Source organism: Phaethon aethereus (genome assembly GCF_964289735.1).
Source record: "Phaethon aethereus genome assembly, chromosome: 8".
Lineage (NCBI taxonomy): Eukaryota > Metazoa > Chordata > Aves > Phaethontiformes > Phaethontidae > Phaethon > Phaethon aethereus.
This window is the reverse complement of record NC_138584.1, coordinates 28,845,689-28,867,263: the sequence shown is the minus strand read 5'-3', so window position 1 is coordinate 28,867,263 and position 21,575 is coordinate 28,845,689. Positions and strand designations below refer to the sequence as shown.

Below are 21,575 nucleotides of genomic sequence, written 5' to 3'. Positions count from 1 at the left end.
GGGTGATAGTATATGGAAAGAAGGTAAGTTAAGTTGTAATTTTCTCTTAGCAGGACCCTTTTTTGTCTATTTTCACTCCCCATATTAAGTACTAGTAAACAAGGAGCAGACAGAAGTAAAGACAGTAGAAGGAAAATACAAATGAAGCTTGGAAAAATCCAGGAAAGGAAAAGAACTAAAAAGACTCACAAAAGAAGGGAGTAAATAGGAAATCACCATGGATTCAGTACCTTGCATATCTGAAGCCAAATTCTAGCTGTGTTTATGGGCCAACCTTCCCCAGATCTTGATACTTTAGGACATTAAGATTTAAAATTCAAATATTCCTGAGTGACCAGATATTTTTGCCAGAGGGGAAAAAATTTTAGAAAAATAATCAGTCTACTTTGCTCATAGTTTGTAAAATCCAGGTTGACAGTTTATATCAATGTGATTATGCAACCTACATGTGGCAGAAAAAGAGAGTAAAGATCCTATTCCCATCAACTGAGCATATTATAGGAAGAAACATCTACATTAAGGTGAAAACTGAATGGAATAGCAGACGAGCTTGCCTGTGTAATCTTAGTTAAACATTCCTATTTTTGCTCCCACTTAAGTCATGAGACTTTGTGGCCTGAACTGGCTTAGGAGGCAGAAGCAGTCCTAATCAGCTAGCTAGTTTAGAGCACTAACTGGAGAACATCTTAATATTCATTATACTTATCTTATATTCAACTACTGAGTTTCTGTCCCTTCCTTTCTATCTAAACTCTGCCTATTACAATGCTCTTAGGATGCTATACAAGCTAACTTTTTCAAAATCTAGTTTTAAGTCTTTCTCGTTCCTCATGACACCCACATGCAAATGTATTTTTTTTATTGCAGGAAAGGGCTCTAGTTATAAATACTGGTGCTGCTCTACTGGTACACTGTATAACTGTGAGCAAGATACTGGATATCTCTGTGTCTCAGTTTCCATATGGGTGAATACTGTTACCCTCAATTTCCATCAAAGGAGGTTGATGAGACTTAACTGCTTGCCAAAAGCTCTGAACTTCTGGTCTGATGAATACAGTGGATTATCAGTGTATATGCTTTATGTCATCTTTTTACAATTGTCAACATTCATTTTTGGTCTTTCTGCTGGATGGCCTAGCTCTTGGAAGTGGCCAGATGGGTGGAAATTAATATATCCAGTCACTTTTGTTCCTGGAAAAAGGAATGAAATCCCTCCCCTAAAAATAGCATTATGAAAAAAATGTTAAGCCTGCCAGGTCCACTCTTGCCCTAATCTCCCATTCATTTCTTTTTGCCTGGCTGAAAAAATGGGGTGAAGGTCAAGTAAAAATACTTTCCAGAAACTGGAGAGGTACAGTCACATTCATGCTTGCTTCTTATTTATATCCAAGTATTCAAAGCCATGTGCTACACAAGTTCTTCACCCTTGGCCCAAGCCTCTTTACCCTTGGCCTAGCCTCTTTGTGATGGATTGATATTAAAGGCCGTAGCCGCAGCCAGCCACGGATTTGCCTGGCACAGAAACTGCCGATGATGACTCAGAGAAGTCTGCTGGGAACTCTGCTGCCAAGGGTGAAGCGGCAATGAGGAGTGCTGGCAGATTCATGGCGAACAGCACTGCGTGGTGCCATGACCCACAAGAAGCTGACGTAACTCAGAGAAGCTCACAGCCTGGTTACCCCCCCTTTCTCTGCACTTGTGATTTTAAGAGATAGCACTGAATTGCCCCACCAGTGCCAAGGCTGCAAAGGCAGAGGGTGAGAAACTAGTACTGAGCACACAGTTTGGCCTGTTCTTGCTCTCTGACCTGGCTTCTGTCCACAAAACACTGGCACTTCCGTGCAGTGGCTTGTGTAAGAAGGATTATAGTTGAGGCAATCTCCTGTAGAAACATGGTGTGGTTTCTTGCAGAGCAACTCATCACTGGTAAAGCTTATTCCTTTCTTTCTTTATTAAAGTATCACAGCCACAGCTGCCAGCATAGGTGCTGCAGGTATCCCGCAAGCTGGCCTGGTGACAATGGTCATTGTTCTGACCTCAGTTGGGCTCCCGACAGATGACATCACGTTGATTATTGCCGTCGACTGGGCACTGTAAGTAACATTAAGCTTTTGAGGTTTCCAGTGTGGCAATATTGCTAAAAAGGGAAATGGTCTCCAGGGGTATAGTTATACAAATATACATGAAAGATGTGGGAAGTAACTATTTTGCTTCAAACAGTGCTAATGTGGCCTCAGACAAAACACACTGCCGAAGTGGGCGTTATACTGAAAAAAGACATAGGCAAATAATAGTCTAGATGAGACTTGGACAATATGACTTGCATAGAAAAGCTGAAGAAGCTGAGTTTGTTTAGTCTAAAACCAGAGCAGGCTGAAAGAGGGCAACACAGCAGTGTCTGATACAGGTAAGATTATCCTGAAGAGGACAGTGATCAACTGTTCTTTACATTCATGGGGAGGGAAGATGAAAACCAAAGTAACTACCTTAAGTCAGATCGCAAGAAAAATTAAGAACTATTTTTGTCCAGGGTAGTCAAGCAATGGAAGTGGCTGCTTCTAGCCAGGTTGGAGGATCACCTTCATGAGAAGTTCTAAGGTCAGGCCAGACAAATGTCCATCAGGTGCAACTCTGGCACCTTGCCTTGGACGCGGACAAAGGGCCAACATTCCTAGGAAATGTAGTTTGCCTGCACTCTGCTTGTCAGCCCACTGACACTTCAAGGACATCACCTCCATGTGGTGAAGAACTCTGCAAACAGGCATGGGCCAGTGCTAAAGCAAGCAAGTACTCCTGCGCCACAGTACAGATACCACTCTGCCTGAAATAGCCATGACAGTACAGCAATGATTTGTGCTGTATATAGGTACTGCTGTAACTAGAACCATGATATAGTCATCCTGAATGTGACACTTGCAATGCACTGCAGTAGGACTAATAACATCTTCCTTTTATCAGGGATCCTGACGCAGTTCTGCTCTTTCTGGTTTCGATGCTAAACAGGCAGCAGCAGTTTGTAGCCCCCACGCAGAGCCATGTTTTGCAAGCGCAGCCATTCTGTAGAGAGGTTACTTTCCTGCATCCCTAATCACTGAGGATTTAACAGCAGAGGCAGAGGCTGAAATTAATACAGTCTGAATTCCTGTCACCCATGAGAAGAGCCACCTTAAAAATTCATAAGAAGTGGTTTATTTGAACTTTTAACTTTTATGTAAATGTTATAAAATAATTATAAAATGTTATAAATAAATCGATCAAACAGTTTTGAATAGTCTATTAAGATGAATGGTAAAATACTGGTCCCTGGCTCATTAGCATTTCAATTACCTACATAATTAGTGTATGCATCCACAAGGAAACATTCTAAATTATTTTTTATTTAATATACATAGAATATATCTCCATTAATACAGTGGAGTTTCATTACATCCAGGTTCTGGGTCAGAATGTCTTACAAGTCCATTCTATTATATTTCCTGTTTTATTCAACTTTAAGCCACTGATTTTTTCTACAAAGAATTGTGAGAAGAAACTATTTCCTTTCCTGCTCAGTGTAATAGAATATTATTATTGTTAATAGGAGTCATGAGTGTTGTGTTGTACGCATATTTTAAGACATTTTATTTTAGGAATATCAGGAATATTTTTTTATGAAGAATAAATAATATCTGCTGTGGGCACCTAAACTTTGAAATGGCAGTTCAGATTTTAATAAAGCAGCCTTTCTAATGCTAGTCACTGATGCTCAATAGTTAATGAAGCACATTATTATAAATCAAAGTATTTTAAGCTGTTTTACAAAAGCCTTTTGCCTCTATATATCTTAGTTTTTACGCAGCTCTTGCAACATCAACATTTTATTGTTTTTCCAATAAGTCTTCCAGCATATATGGGAATTATGCTTCTTTTTGTCTTACAAATCTTTTCAAAACAACAGACAAAATACTTATTCAGGCTATAGTCCCAGATGGTATTAAGAAGTGAGCAAGGAACAGACCCAGTTTTCTGTGTTTTGCAGATGACCTTTCATACAAAAAATATATTTCTGTATTTCGGCACTTGGTGGTTTCAAGAGCCTGCAGATGCAAAGTGTCAACACGGTTGACATGATGAATATTTCAATATTAGTTTTGGAAGTACTGGAGTATGAAGAATGCTTAAAGAAGGCTGGTTAGATGATCTCACGAGACTGAAATACCCATTACAATGCACTGCAGGTATTACAACTCATTTAGGTAGCCATAACATGTCTGTGAACTTCATACCTTTAGCTAGTGCCTAGAGACATAAAAAAGAAAATAAAAAATGTTTCTCAGCTAGTTTATTAAACACAAGGTAAAAATTTTGCATCTTTAATTTTGCATCGTTAATAATATCATCTAAAGCTAAAATACCACTGCAACACTTGACTGACATGTTTGCACTGAAAGAAATGCCACTAGCAGCAGGCTGGCCTCAGGGCAGGAATGGTGTGCAGTGTGGTTCTACTCATACATAGTGCAGACTACTCTGTGCACACAGAAACATGGAATAGAACTGGTCAAACAATGTCCTGGGCAATCCATTTTCCTAAGAGTTTCAGTATGGTGCACTGCTTCCTCAGAAACATTCTCTCTTCAAAAGAGATGCTAATCAGGGCCCAAAAGGGAGTGCAAACTCTTGAGCTCTGCTCATGCAGCTTCTTCTCTACCACAGCTGACTCTTTTCATAACCCAAAATTAACAACTCAGAATATCTTTCCAAGAATCAAATTCTGATGATCAACAGAGGGGGAAAAAAAAAAGTATATGTGTAACAGAAACATCTACCAGTATGTGCTGTGACAGTATTTTTCCCTGCTTAACATACTCTAGTGGGAATTTTCTGCCAGGCAAAACCCAAACTCAGAACAGAAATTAGAAAAATTGATTCAGCAAACAAGCATAGGACTGGGTCCTGGAATCAACAACCACATCTAGGTGTAGGCTGTGGAATATAATTGCTCAGGTTACTTGCAATTGCATGTACAATTTTTGGGTAACTGCACATGCAAATAACCTTTCATGCAGAAATTTTCATGCTAATTAGGCAAGCAACTGCATAAATATTTGCATGCACAGAGTACATGCCTAAAATATCTGAAAAAAATCAGCACACAGTTTCAATTCTTTTCTATATTAAGGTACAGGATCAGAAATATGGACAGTGTTGGTATTGGACTGTCACTGACTTTAATAAGCCAAACATCTGGAGATTTCGGAATCTCCATTTTATAACCCACATTTATAAATTAAGTTACCAATATGGCACAGTTTTCAGATGTGAATGTTTTTCTTGGAAAAGACATGATATATTTCAAACTTAAAAGCTATATCATCTATTTGAAATCTTGTCAATTTTAACTAATAGATTCCAAGCTGTTTCAAGTGTAACACTTGTCTAGAAGAACCACTTTTGTGTATTTACAGTCTGTATTTTAATAGCTTTATTTTTAGACAGTGGATAGAAGGTGTAAACAGGGATGAAATGATCACATAAATGAATAAATGAAAAATAGTGAAACTGTATATATACAAAGTACTGTCAAGCATACAAATTTAAGCTGGAAAAGTTGATAACTGAAAATGAAGAATCTTTAAGACTCTTTGTTATTCCATAACACTGGACCTTAACATAAAAACTCAGACATAAATGCAGTCTTGATCTGCTGTATTAAACCTTTCTAGTGTGGAATCATCTTGCATGTATAGGGAGGCATAGCTGCTCTAGTTAGCTCAGTTACAAATTAAAGTATGTGGCAGCACGGGTACTGAGCTCAGAAAAGTCTGGAAAACCCAACTAAGAAGCTCAGTAACTAGTGGTTGCCCCATGCCAAACTCCTTAACTGCCATTTCTAAACCTGTTACCTCATAAAAACAGTGAAACTGGCTTTCAGGTGTAATTACTGCAGTAATGAAGACATAGGCATGTACCCAAAGAGTCAACAACTTACCATTATTATTTCGTTTGCCAGAGACAGGTTTAGAACAATGATCAATGTCCTGGGAGATGCGTTGGCTGCTGGGATCATGGCCCACATCTGCCGGAAGGAGTTCATCAAGGACAGTGATGAGGTAACAACATCATGAGCCAGGGTGTGCCAGCGTGTGCCATATTACAGCAAATAACCTGCCAGCTCTCAGCCTCCCACATTTGTTTCATGTAGTTCATGCAGGGTGTTTCAGAGAGAGGACAGAATTGGGCAATGTGCTGCTTAGCCAGATGAGGTGGAGGGGTCCTTTTCCATGAGGTCATGCAAAAAGCCACTCAAGTTCAAAGCTTGCCAGCCAGCTGTGTCTGGCACACTGGGGCTGGGAGCAGGAGAAGCAGCTGCACTGTCCTGCAAATGCACGAGATGCTGGAACTATGAGTCCCACACTCGGTACCCAAGTCTGGGTAGTAAGTCATCTTTCTTCTGAAAATATGACAAGCAACAGAGCAGCATGGCAAATGTCCTATAGTATTTGTGTGAGGGTATCTGTGAGTATGTACATGTATAATCAATAAGTTCACAAAAAAAGCAACTACCCTGCGTGTTTCAAGCCTCTGTGTTAGAATAATCTGAAGCTACCATTGCGATAATTTCCTTTCTGGACTAGCACAAGCACATCGCTCCATTCTAGACTTCATTCTCAGGTGTCTTCATGCCTTCTACATTTAATACAAGTCCCTCCCTACATGCTTGTTTTTCCTTCTCTATATCTTATTCCATACCTATACCTCTGTATTCTGCCCCTGACTCCCTCCGATCCTATGCTTTTTTCCCTTCTTCCTTTGCATGCATCGTTCAGTCTTTCCTTACACCAGGAACTCCTTCTCATGCTCTTCCTTCAAATCCTTGACAAAGGAGATTCCTAATTTTATGACCCCATCATGCTTGGAGGTGCTAATCCCCAACATTTTCAGCTCATGACAGACTCTCACTACCTTTCTTCCACAAAGACAGAATAGTTTATGCAGAAAAGGTTCTTCATTAGGACTGACTTTCACAAGGCATGTTTCATTTCTGTGCATCATTTGTAGTATTCTACAAAGAACAACAATATTAATAGCAAAGTTTTATTTCTACTATTATTTCTCCCATTTTACAGACAGTCTTTCTGGTAAATCCCATTCTCATGCCTTCCTGCAACAGGCATTTAAAATTCCTGCTCTTTCAAGTTTTATAGAGAAAAACAGGCCTTATCCTCTGAGGAGCTGAGCATCTGCAGTAATTACTGATGACAGGATTAGACCTGAATATATGGGCTACATATATAGCTAACTACAAAAAAACCTGAACATACAACCTAATGGTAAGGTATGTCATCCGTTACAAAGCCAGAAGTGTAGTCTGAGCTCCTGCGTAACACAGGCCTCCTGACATTTCATTGCTGTATTTAGAACTCAATCAGAACTCAAGAAGAGATGTTTCAAGGATATAAAATCCCTCCTAAGGGATTATTTAGTCATCTGTGATGAGATTTTTCTTTGCATCGTGCTTTATAATTGTATTAAAATATACCATTAGTCTGCCATACATTTTGGCTGCATAATTTGTGGAGTTAGTAATATATACCCAAAGGGCAAATTTTCTCAGCTGCAAGCCCCCCTCTTTTCTCTGCCAGTATTTACGTCTTATTTTCCCCATCAGAACTTCTGGTTTAATTTAAAGGATACTTCAATGCTTAACTTATGAATCAGTTAGTACAATCCTTTTTATTTCTTTTGAAACAGTGCAAACTGAAAAGACAAGTGTTAGTTTATTGGGTTAGAAAAAAGTCAAAAGGCAACAACAAATCACTTATTGGTCTATGTAATTGGACTCAGGAGCAAGCACTGCCCAAAGCTCAGCATACTGGTCACTGAGAGTCCATATCTTTTGAACTTAGCCCTGAAATTCCAGTCTTTATTTACCCTAATTATATCACTTTACTCATGCAAGCAGTTATTACTGTGGGTATTAGTTAAATTAGAGTTGTGACAGAATTTGCATTTTTACATACATAGAGGCACCTTCACTTTATCCAGATAGTGCAAAGATGCTTTAGTGTATTTGAGAAACAGATCCTGGAAGTCTATGGAGGCCCTAGATAATCCTGGTGAATGTAAAGCAGACCACAGGCTTTCAAAGTAAAAATTCCTTTCTGTTTGTATACAGCAAACAGTGGCAGTATTCCACATCTTAATGCTTTTCACATAGGTGCCATTGATCTGTGAAACTAAGCCTATTAACATCCATCAGATTGTGGCTTACCAGAGAAATGGCTGTGTGAAGACCATGAATGAATCTCGTGGACGAGAAACAGTGAAAGGGTTTCAGCACCATATACCCGTACAAGTGGAGCAAGAAGAAAGTCCAGTGGAGAATCACACTAAGAAATCCAGCAGTAAAGACCACTGCACTATTGAAATAAATGAACTAGAAACAAATGTGTAACTGCTACACTCAGTGGTATCTCATACCCCAGTGACCTGATACCCAATCTCTACCTCACAGCTGGAAGAGGGACTCTTTGCCTTGAACAGGAAAATGTGGAATTATCGCCACCCTGCTTGTACTGGAGCTAGAAGACCAGCTGTGAACATCAGGAAAGGCACACAGCTTGCAAGAGACATGGGCTTCTTTAGGTGAAAGAGTTTAATTCTGAAAATTAACTAATGGATGACTACTGTTTTATTCTGCACTCATTTGACTCCGATATAGTATTTGACATTCCTTTGGCTTCTTTTTATAAAGTTTTTTTTTATTTGACCCTTTTTGATTTTCTAACCAAAGCCTTTTTTTGTGAATCTCAGTAATTATGTACACTGTATTTATGTAGATTTTTTGCTATGTAAAAATGTTTCACCAAAACTGCTAAAGATACTAATTTTGTCTAATATTCACTAAATATAGAGTTTGTGCTTAGTTTTAGAACAGCAGTAAGAAAATCACACTGATTTCCTGATCACAAGGGGTTAAATACATTACTAAATAACGTTTCAAAAGCAGGGGTGAAGCAAAGCATGCATTTTTGCAAGAAAGCACATTAAGGTAATTCTGATGGGCAGCCTTCAGAGACAGACATTCAAGTGTGATACATAACATGAAGAATTCTGCAGAGCACAGTTTGCCTTCCAAGTGCCAGATTTATAAACCTTTTTTTAACCTAACTCTTCAGTAGAGTCAGTACCATGCACATGCAGTGGCAGAGGTGGTGTGAGCCCTAATCCGTAAGCACTGGTGCTAATGTGTCCTCTCCTGTAATCTGTAGGTTGTTCTACTGTAAATATGTATAAACCCAAAGCTCAGGCTCTTGAATCATATGGTTCATCCGAAGGGCAGATTGAACACAAACTGGAACCGGATAATGCTGAGTATTATTGGGGTTTTGCGAGGAGTTTGCTTTGGAAACTGGCCTGTTATTTCTCATAATTCAGTGGTTGATCTACATTGACAGTTACTCCCTTCCCACTATCTACTGAATCTTTCAGTTACAATAAAATCTGCTGAGTATGTTTCCAATGTTTGTGATAGATAACATTTTTAATAAACCTGCCATTTGAAAAACAGGCTGTCTGTGCACTTCTACTATTAGTGTCTTCTTATTTTTCTGCCAAAATGGAGAGTGGAAGTGAGGAGACCTTTTGAAAAGTTGGGATTCGATCCAGAGATTACATACTAATTCATACCAATACACTTGACATATTATATTTAGCTACTTGTGGCATATCAGTTTCAGACAACATGTGCCTGGTATTATAATATGCTCCTCTTACCCGTAGAGAAAAAATAGCCCAGTCAAAAAGGACAATTTCTGCACTCACCAGAAGCAGAAGTGCTTCATGAACATGATTAATGGTTTTCCTGGGATGTGCATGTTCACCTCTTCTTTGAGGGCTACTGTTCAGACTACTTCTTTTGTCATGCACTAATTAGTTGCCTCAGAGGGCTGTAGTATAGGTAGTTTAAATATCAAATGGCAAAGCTAGAAAGAACAAACATACATCTTATTTGCCTATATTTCCTCAGAAATTATGTATAAATTTGAAAATACATACAGTTTGTAACTATTTCCCTGACTTGATCCTAGAGTGAAAACAACAAACACAGAACACACAAAACAGAGAAGAACTGAAATTATTCAGAACAATTTGCTTCTGAACAAGTCCTGTAAAGGACCTGCTCTACAGAGTGCCATTAAAATAAATTATCTGGGAGAGTTGAGGCTGGTCTAAGCCTCTCTGAATGGGCAGAAGTGCTAGCTGACAAACACAGCATGGTACTTTCATCTCGGCAGCACTGGCAGCTCCAGGAGGTCCCCTTCATCCTTCCCCAGCTTCCACTCCTCCCTGCATTGCCTCCCCTCCTCTCTCAGCTGTACAGACCAAATTATTTATGAGGCCAGACGAGGAATCGGATGAGAAGTATTTTTAATTCAAAACAGTTCACATATTTTTTTTGCACAGTCCTAACAGTTGTGTCAACACAAGTGAAGGGGTGACACAGGGACAAGAACAAGCAGCCCAGGACGAAACAGCATAAGTGCATGTGGAGACGGCAGGATCTCTTCATGCTGACTTTGCCAGCAAGAGAACATAACATAAAGTTTCAGTTTCACAGTCAATTACAGCTATGTGAAGTGACAGTAAAATCCTGCCAGTCATCTATCACTTTACAATCACTTTGCATAGATAAAAATGATGAAGAAAGAGGCCAAGAAGATCCAAGATGTGGAATGAGTAGCTTTTAACTAAGTGGTTTTAGATGAGTCTGCCCACACATCATGCCAAGGTGCCATGGCCTGCCAAGCAGAAAGTGTTACTAGTCTTACCACCACCACCTTCTCCAGCCACCTACTGTAGTTTGGCTAACTACAATGTGCAAATCCTTTTGCCTGCTTGCCTGAGCCAGCTTACTTAGTCTGACACTCTTCAGCTTAGTTATATCTCAAGAGGTCTAAGCCAACTCCAGTGCTAAGAAGCTATGACTTCTACAAGGAGAACTTCAGATAAGATAAAGTATCAAAGACCAGAAGAAGCAGCCAGTTGTGCCACACGAGTCCTACACAGTAATGAAAACCACAACTTTGTCCTTTACACTCTGTTTGGCAAGTAGGGAATGTTGAAGTCTCATGTGTGAAGGCATATTATTATGGAATCAACAGGCTGTTTTAAAATTAGCCTTCTGCATTCGAACCCTATTCATAGACAGTCCAGTTTTGCTTTGCAAATTTGAAATGCTTTTTTTTTTTTTTTTACATTATATTGTTCAGATCTTTAAAACTTTTAAACTATTGGTTTATACCAGTATGTGCTTCCCATTCACCCTAAAAATTACACGAATCATAACTTACCATTATTTTTGTGAGTCACTGTCTCCTGTAGTTTGGAGCTACTGTTTGGTGTCTTATATTTTGCATTTACAAACTCTTTCCAGGGCAAGTTTATTTTCTGTTGATGTTGTCCAGGGCCTTGCACCAAAATGGTAGCTGCAAAGTGAACCAGCAGGGAGGAAGGCAGTGGTACAGTTTTTCACCTGACCTTTATTATTTGTGGTATCAAATACTTCTAAGTAGAGGTCTACGGCACTTTAGTTCTTTGGTAAATATGGGTTGCTTAGTGTAGTGTGACCTTGACTGGAGCATCTGACTGCTACTACAGTCATTCTGTACTAAGAACACAAGACACCACTCGACTGTGGACAGTTAAACACTGAACTTAAAATTAATTTTTAAGGTAAGCTTTCCTCCATGTTAGCTATTTTCTGTGTCTCATGGTGTTTGTTGTCAAGCAGCTTGATACAGGGTTCACATTTTCCAGCTACAATCACACTTCCTTCCAACAAAAATTATGAAGCTGTTGACTATCAAGTTAGAGTGCAAGCTTTGTGTTGGTAAATATGTTTCTCCTACCTTCCAAGCATAAAAACAGACATGTGACCTTTATAGTCACAAAACTTTTATGTTAAAAAAATCAATCAATCAACCAATGAATCACTAATTACAACAGTTTGCATAGAATACTTTCAAGTATTTGTGGAAAGAACATATTTCTTAACTGGCAACATTTAACCATATTTTGAAGTTGCCTCTCCCTGCTAAAAAGAAAGGGAACTTAGCCATAAAGTATACTCAAGACACACTAGAGGAGTGTTGAGGAGGGAGAGAAGATAATTAAGAAGGGTGGTATATTACATACAGCTATGGAAGAAATAATTTGGGAAGGAACATGAATTAATACATACTTACCAGAGACAGTCATTTTGTGCTGGTTAATTTGCAGCTGCATTGCTCTAGAGATACTACTGAGAGGAAAGAAGCCACTGCAGATTGTTGTGGCATCAAATGTCATTAAAGACATCTTAAAACAGGTTCTTGAGGATTTTGCCAATGCTGAGGATATTTTGAAGTGTTGAATTGCTGTAATAAATCCTTGTGCAAGAATTAGAACTGGGAGAAAGAGACATAACCAGGGCATTTGCGCATCCCACTAACTCCCAAGAGCTTTTGGCTGCCAAACCAAATATAGAAGTTTATGGAACTAATACACTTACTCATATTCTCAGCTAGTCTTAATTGATGACACTTAAATGACTTAATTGCAGCTAAGGTTATTTGTGTCACCTGAATATATATCCCAACATATAAATAAGATGATGTAAATAATTAGCTGAATCATTAATTTGTAGACTCCCTCCATGCTATACTAGCAATTCTAAAGCACTTACAAAATACAGTAACTCTGTAACATCACCATTTGACAATTCTACAACAAACAGTAATTTTAGTCCCTTTTTAACAGCAAACTGATTTGTAATACTTTCAAAGCAGACAGAAAGCTTCATCTTCAAGCCAGATGGACAGTCTTGGAAATGACCTCAGTACTTTCTGTGCTTCCCATAAAAATGAGGTAACTACTAGCAGAAGGTGGTTGATGTGTGCAAGCAAAATGTGTAACCTGGGAAATTAATTGAATCTGGAAAACTCAGGCTGCCTTTGATCTTGCCCAATGCTAAGTACTGCTGTGTCTGTGTCTCTATGGAACGACCAGGTGTGTTTTTACATCAAGACAGCTAGTTTTCATTACAGTCACAGGGACAAGGAGGAATTGCTGGTTTCCCCCTCCAGGCACTAAGCTGGCTGAGATCACAGCCCTCCAGCTGAGGACTAAATACAAGAAAGCAATGTAGTTTTTTCCACGGGGATGCTACTGCTGCCTATCTTGCAGTGGGGGACCACATCTTTTTGCAAGAATAACGGCTGGAAAATATCTGACTTTGCTGCATTTGAAAAAGAGGCCACAGAATAAACAAATTTAATGCATGCATTCACTAAAGGCTGAGCTGCAAATTAAATATATGTATTAAATTTCTCACTTTAGCCTATGATTTCATGTACAGCTAAGGAGGCACTACTCTGTTCAAAATTACATTCCTCACTAACTACTTTGGAGCATACTGATTGATACTTCTGGAATTTATAAGAGGATTTGTCCCACAAAACCCAAAATGGATGACATTAGTAAAACAGGAAGGGTGGTCACTGCTTAAGTTCAGTCCATTATTCACTATCTCAGACTTCTCATGTGATCTCATGGTCAAGTGACCACAAGAATGCAGGGTTTGCTTCCCATCTATAAACAGAGAAAAAGTAGTTTTCTAATTCAACAGTGTGTTGCATGGTAGGGATAAATCAGCTGAAGACTGACACAGTTACATAACACATTTTTAAAGGGGACTCATATGATGACCTTGGATTAGCCACTTCTATATCCCTGGAAGCACAGGATGACTACCCACAACATTCACAGGAATTGCCAGGCTCCTGTTTTAAGTGACAAAACCTCAGATTCCATAATTTATAAAGTAGCCACAGTTGCATCTCCATATCCTAGAAGATTATATATGGGAATGGATTTGGCACAGCTGAGACTGTTGGCAGATCTGTGTCACAGGATATTTCAGATATTTTACAGGCTGTCAAAGTAAAATCATAGCAGTCTCTTACTGAGAGAGTGGTATTTTGGGGAAGGAATAAAGGGGGCTTCAGGAAGACGAGATGGTGAGTATTGCTAGGTGAAGAGGCAGAGTGTTTAGTCACTTCTTACCCTGCAATAGAATCAGACCTCCTTTCCTTGCTGTCTCCAAGATAAGAGGGTACCAACAGCTGGAGATGCAGGGATGGAGCAAACCACCACTCACAAAGCTCCTGCTTGCAAACAGCCACGAAAGACAAAGCAGACAGGTCTGCAGGTATCCACAAACATCTGTGACTCACTGGTCACAACTTCACAGCTAATTCTTGGCTGCCTCTCACTCACTGAAAACTGTTGGAACAGACCATGCAGTTAATGGAACAACTCTTGTCCTCCTGTTTGTGATAAGATGAAAACTTACTTGGTTTTTTACCACAAAGACTTTTAGTGGTAGGGCATGCTGTCCTTCCTTCCAAACTAGCATAGAGCATTCAGACCAGCACAAGAACAAGCAAATATTGTTGCTGAAGTGTTTTCAATTAAGTCGTTACAAACCCCTAGACTTCTCATGCCACTGGGAATCACAAATGTGCTGAAGGTAGGTCACAGTTCTGATTTTCAGGTTCCATCATAGGAGTTTTTCTTCTGTAAGGTACAGAGTTCTGCATCTGTTGCTTTAAAGGCAGTCAGCTTTCATCACAAAGAGGTATCTGCATTTCATTTGGGAATGAAACGTACACTTGTATGTGTCTGCATACAATGCTAGCTGAAAGCCAGGATTTGACCTACTACATGAAACTTACTGCAGTTCATTGTTGCTTTTGAACATTCCTAATAAGGATATAATATCTTCAGCTTCCCCCCTCAAAGAAGGGTATTTTAACAAGATGGAAAAAGCAGGGGAAGCAAAACAAGAAGTGTTTTATGTTCACAGATATCTCACATTACATCTGCTACAAATACTGTATGGGCTAGACAGCAAAACCAAAAGGAAAACAAGACTGACCTTGAGATGTTTCATTATGATTTCATTGCTTCTAGTGGTTTTATTGGGTTTTACCACTAGGCTATTAAAAACATGTGGAAATTACACAGAACTAAGTCAAAGTGAGTATTTTCAACCCTAATCGTCTATCTTCTTTTCCATTTAAATACTTTAAATAGTTCTTTTATATTTCATGAGTTTTCTTGAAAACAAGCTCAAAGTACAGAGATTTGGGCAGTCTATATTTTATTGATGGTTTTATCAGTAAATGTATTATCTTTGTTTTAGAATAAATCATCCAATCTTCTGGGTCTTTTTAATAGAAGAAAATATTTCTCTGACATTAAATCCTTCCTAACCAAATATCTGGGGAGGGAAGAGTCAGAATGGACAGGAGGGTATCAGTCCAGCACTGTGGTTAGAACTAGCTCTAGCAGAAAGCTCGGAAAGGAAGCCTCAAAGCTCTCCAATTGAGAGAATTTCCACTGTGACTGCTCATTCTCAGTTGTTTTCTCACTGGTGCTGTGCACAGGACTAATGTGCAGCTCCATACCATACTTTTTGCCCAAGTAATCTGCAGCTCTCCAGAGTAAATTTCACAAAAGCTATTATAGATTATCTGCATCCCAGAGGTTTTTTTCATCTCATCTCTGCAAAGTAAGTGGGAACATCTGCTTTTCACTTCGGTTCTTCCTACCTGCTTTACAGAGCGAGTAGGAACAACCAAAGTGAGTCTTCCAGTGCCAAATCTTTCAAGCTGTGGATGATGAGGGTGCCTTACGGTGCAGCAACTCTACTGTCTTCCGCACATCAGTAAAGAGCTTTGGGTTTTATCCCACTAGCTGCATTTGAGTTGAACAGATCCAAAGCAGAGGTCCACCACAAAGACGGGGAGAGATCTAGAGTGCTATATGAATAGTCAAAGTTAATTTTAGTCCTGTATAAAAGATATACCCTAAGATTTTTTAAAGCTAATTTCTTTGATGACTGTCAACAAACATGCAATTATATCCTTCGTAATAAAAGCATGAGACTCAATCATTTCTTGTCTGCAACTGGAGCTGCAGAATACTACAGATCAATATGAATTTTTATGGGAAGAAACATTCTTGACAGTATCATAATCATATACTAAAAATAGATTCTGGAACTACCATGGGGAAAACTTGAGATAGCCTGTACAACTGTGCATTAAAACTGCCTTTGCCTGATTCAAAACAATTTAAAGAAGGACTTTATTGATGGACTGTTTAATGTCCTTGGATACTACTGAAGAATTTTTATGGAAACACTTTGTATACTGGATTATTAGAACACATTTATCGTCCACTGCCTCCACATATATCTCACAGCTGGCTGACTTTACAATAGCAGTATGAATCAGAGCTACAGGGCACACCAATATTTTCCTCACTAAAGGAAATGGAGTTCTTTAGGGAGTTTACTCACAGTTCTTATATTAGCAACATAATAAAGCAATTACAATGATCTCCATAAATTAATCCCATTAGAGAATGAAATATCTTGAAAAAAACAAGGCTAAATTCATATTATATAAAACTCTATATATGTTTAAGTTTTTAGGACAACTATTCCCAAACCCAAGGAGAAAGACTCATCAGTATTACAGTATAAAGTGAAATCAATTAATAGGATATTGAACTAGATCATAGAAGCTTTCCAAGAGACTGCTTCCCATCAGAAATATTATTTGTAAAGTATGTCTTTATTCTTATTACTCTTTTGTAAGCAAAATTTTTAAAAATGTTAGTGGGCACAGTCAACATGGTGACAAACAGCACCATCAGCTAAACTCTTATTGACCATCAGGAACCACAGCCAAATGAGAAGAATTGTGAAGTTTCAGTCAGACCCCTCCTGCCTCCCCTTTCTGCATGGGCCACCGAGGAGCAGGAGACATGGCAGTTGGATCCCAGGGAGGACACTTCCCATTCTCATCCCCCTTTGTTAATGCAGGTCTGTAGCCTCACTCCTGCATGTACCTAACTTCTGCTACTCCAGATCCTCAGCCTTTTCAGGGAAAAGTCCACTCTATCCCTCTTGCTAAAGAGCAGAAGAGGAGGAGGGGGTTTGTACCACAGATGCCTTAGGAGCAGGCCTGCCAGGCCAACTCTTCAGCTCCTGCAGAAGTTGGAGGGTCTTTTCCCCAACAGCCCTTTTAATGGACAGTCCTAGAGTATTTATGGGAAGGAGCTAATGAAAATAATCTCCAAGTCCCCAAAGCTCAGAAAATACAGCAGATCTTCACCCCGGCATGGCTGTCTGACCCAGGGCCAGCTGTGAGGAGGGTGGTTGGCAGCTCTCGGAGGAAGCAGCCCCACAGAGATGCTGCACCACTACAAGAGGTCTGTAGTTGGCGGTTCATTAGGAGCTGCCGCCACTTCCCAAGGGAGCACTTTGCAGCCTTACTCCTGCCCCACCACATCCCCATTCAAATTTGGTCAAAAGTTTCCTCTGGAGGTTTTTTTTTCTCTTAACTCATTTTTCCTTAGAAGAGTATTTACTTACTGTGTAAAGCGCCTATTTTTCATTAAACATTAACACTTAAGCCCCAAATACCACAGCATGGTGTGGTGATGCCCTTGAAGCAGAGCAGGAACCCCCTCACCACACCACAAAGGTGCTTCACACCCTAGCCCCTCACCCTTGCCTCCCTCCCTGACAGCATGGGTGCTGGCGTCCCCCACAACTCACCCCTCCTGCTAGCCAAGGCTGGGGACATCCAGTCACCCGCAAGGTCCTGTTGTCCCTTGCAGAGAGCCTCGCAGGGCGCCATCTTGGAGCAGGGAAGGCCTCGGCTTTGTGCCACTTCCCTCCCCACAGAGGAGCTGCCACAGCCAGGGCCTCTCCTCTCCTCACAGCAGGCGGGATGGTGCCAGCTCCTCCATGGGGCCTTTTTGCTCATTTGGGGTGGGAGGAGCCCGCCACTGCTGTGAATGTGGAGAGCAGATGGGAACAGGCTCCTTGGATCCAGTCTGATGGCCGGCACCTCAGCGTGGGCTCTGTGGCCCCTCCCAGCACCCAGGGAGGGAAAAGGGGGCCATAGCTCCCTTCTGTGGAGATAAAACCTCTGGGGAATATGCACTTATCCTTGGCATTTTTTCCCAGAAGCCCCCAAATAACAGGCTGCTGGGGTTGCCCGGAGGGGAGCAGTGCGGGGCAGGAGAGAGTGGAGGGTGTGCAGAGGCAGGAGCGGGAAGGGAGCGGGCGCTGGGTGCCCCAGTCCTTGGGAGGGGACACCCATGGGGGCGAGGAGCCTGAGGGAATGGGGACGAGGGGGAGAACGGCTGCCGAATGTCCTGTCCACATTACAGATGAAGATGGGCTACGAGTCCACCGTCTGAAATAAAACCTCATTATCCAGGGGCTATTTTGGCACCTGTTGAGCTCCTGATAGCTCACATGCTGCATTTGTACTCCCATTGCTGTGAAAAACTGTATCCAATCTCATAAAAATCCCATTGGCCCCCCCATTTTGTTCAATATCCTCTGTAATGAGGAAACATGGCCTTTAAAAAAAAAGAGCAAATAAACGCAGACCTCGGTTTGCATATAGACCATGTATGAATACCAAGCATGTACAAATGCATACTTAGGAATAGAATTGCCAACTGAATGTTTTAGACTTCAAGTTTGCACTATCCATACATCTGTCTCAGCCTTAAAACTTTATATTCTTCTCCTTCCGGAATCCAAGCAAATCACAGGAAGGTTACATAAAAACAACGGTTGCGTTGTCTCTTTCTGGCCCAACTTTGTGGCCTAAGGAGAGGGCAACTTCCCAACTCTCATAGTTTTCACTAAAGGAAATAATAAATTTCGTCCCTGTTCCTGGATCCTGCTCCACCCAAGGTCTGGGTTGGACCTTCGGATTACAAATACCACCCATCGCCAAAAAAAAAATGTGGGCTTAGTCCTGTGGACTTCTGACTCTTCTTTGTCATCTCTCATGGAGCCTCTTATTCCTTTGAAAGAAAGAAACAAATTACCATTTTGGTTTGACAGTTTTACGTCCAATGTCATAGGTGCTGATGACTGCACAGTTATCCACCAGATAACTGAGGAATCAAGCCTGTGATTCTGCTTCATCAGTCTCTTGCATGACAATCAAAAGACATTCTTCTTGGGGGGTTTTGAGGCTTTTACTGGGGGGAAGGGGTCACTGGTTTTGGAGTTTTTTTTCTGCCGGGAAATATTGTCTCCTTTAAAGGACAGATTCAGTGTGCAATTATTTTGAAACAAGCCTGGGAAAGGGTTTCCTAACTCTGCTTGGTCTACAGGATATGCTCCTTTGGCTCTAGGTGGGTCTCCTTTGGCAGAGGCTGATGCTTGATTGAGAAGTTTAACAGTGTATGTATCATCCTGAAATTTTGGGCCTGATTCTACAAGGTGCTAAAATGTACCTTCACCCCTGCATTCACCACATCAGACTCTCAAGGGATTCAAAGGGAGTCTGGGGCACCCCATTTCTCACAGAATCACAGTGTAAGGGACTGAAGTTTAAAGATAAACAAACAGTTCTCAAAAAAACCTGTACAGATCTGCATATTCACAGCTTGTTCAGGAGTATAATAAATTGGTCTGTTTCACCAAAGACTGGCAAAACTTCCACTGAGGTTTGCTGGAGAGATAGCTAATTGATTTGAGCTATATTCTGTAGACATTTTACATCATAGAAATCTATCCCAAAAGTCAGTTGGAAGGCTATTTTATTGCTCAGTTGTATAGCTGATACTCAAAAATGTGGGGTTTTTTACAATTTTTAGGGCAAGCTTTTGTTTTTTCATGAAGCAATCTTTCCTTCTATGATTCATGATCGTGTTGAATTGTCTAAGGTAGGAAATATCAGCTTGAAATTACTGTCATGTGCTATAGGAACCCAAAGGGAGAGTGTGGAACTCTATCTTCTCCAGCAGGAAAAACAGATGGTAAAACATTAAGCCAAATGTGTTTCCAAGTAAATCCTGGAATGCAGCATGCAAAACAACACGTGTTCAATCAGAAATCCTCAAAAGAAAAGACCATTTCCTCAAGCAGATTAGCTACCTCTAATGAAGGAAATTCTAATCAAATAAGCAGCTTGCCATCCAGGTACATCTGTAAGTCTTCTTTTCCTTGGTTTCCTTATGTTCCATGATTTTAACAGGAGCTGAGAATACTCAACACCATAGAACAGGCTTTAAGGGAGTATGACAACTGGCACTGTCCCCAGACTCAAACTAAACAAATTTCTCTTGACACTTAACAGTTTTCTCCTAAGACAGTCCACACTCACTTATCTCTTTTGCTTCATTAGTCTCACTTCTGATGCCTAATGTGAATGATACACAATATGTAAAAAATTCTACCACATATATTAAACTGCATACTGTTACTCATTCTTCTGGATATACCTTCGGTGACATTCACACAACTGCCACATGGGCAAACAATAGCAAGACAGAAACTTTACCAAAGCTCTGGAAGGCAGACATATGGATTTTTATATATATATATTCACAAGAGCAATTTTTTTTATCTTAAAACCTTTCGAAAACAGGCATATACTGCAGGCTTTGGCAGTAGAGAGAAAATATTATGGGATCCAGCCTTACTTTGTTTTTCTCATCCAAATATACACATTGCTATAACAGAGGAATAGTTGCATCCAAAATTATTACTGCTGCTTGATGACTGAAATGCCTCATGTAGTGCTCCACACATGAAACTACTGCAAATATCCATCTTGCCTGATCAACAACAGCTTCTTTGGGGTGGAGGAAAAGAAAAGCAGCATATACATGGTTCACTTGAAATGCAGTGACAAAAACAGCATTTGAAGGCATGTGTTCAAAACAGTCCCATATTGTTATTACAGATGGAAACAGTGAAGGAAGAGAAACAGAAGAAACAAAAGCCAGCTTTTGTGAGTTCCAGAGCAATCCCTTATGATCCTGGGTCTTGTATAAGATGATTTGGAAGCTTTGGAAAGGCATTCAGGGTCTCTCCCGGCATAAGGCACTGTAACACGCTGTCTTCCATGAGCCTGGCCCAGTGCCATGACAGTTTCTGCATAATTCATTGCACGTTTTGCTAAGTGTTCTCTGTATATCTATATAGATATATACACATAGACATATATGTAAATTCCCATATGCTTTCCTGCAAAACATCAGAAAACCAGAATCAGTTACATAATGGAATACAGAATTCAGAATACACTAAACTTAGTACCTGCTGACATGTCACACGTGCCCCAAAATAAACTAGAGATGTGTTGATTCGGAAGTTATGTGTACTCTAAGAAATTATTTTTTCTCTCACAAAGTTTTCATATAACCCAGACTGGAGGGCTAATATTTGACTTTCCAAGTAGCTTCTGCCCTTTTCAAGCCCCATCATCTTTTCAGCATATTAGCATTATTCCTAGCACTTCGTTGTGTCATTCTCTATGACAAATATTGATTTGGGATAAAACTAAATCTTTTTTTCCCAAGTCTTAGAGTTTAGATCTCCAAAAGTAGAGGGTAGTGTCTTGAGCCCCATGACCTTTCAACATAAAATGCTTAAGAGATACATAAAGCAGATCCCTAGTCTTCTTACGGAAAAATGTATATTCTTCAAACATCATTCT

General features: G+C 40.1%; 1 protein-coding gene across 1 annotated transcript in view; it reads left to right on the top strand.

The window, feature by feature from the left end:
* SLC1A7 (solute carrier family 1 member 7) overlaps positions 1-8,437 on the top strand; it is a gene marked incomplete at both ends in the record, with an annotated part of 56,694 nt that extends 48,257 nt beyond the window's left edge. The window contains 3 exons of the mRNA XM_082002794.1: positions 1,959-2,093; positions 5,993-6,092; positions 8,201-8,437. Of these exons, the coding sequence (XP_081858920.1) occupies positions 1,959-2,093; positions 5,993-6,092; positions 8,201-8,437 (472 nt within the window). The remainder of the gene's footprint in view (positions 1-1,958; positions 2,094-5,992; positions 6,093-8,200) is intronic.
* Positions 8,438-21,575: the final 13,138 nt, after the last annotated feature.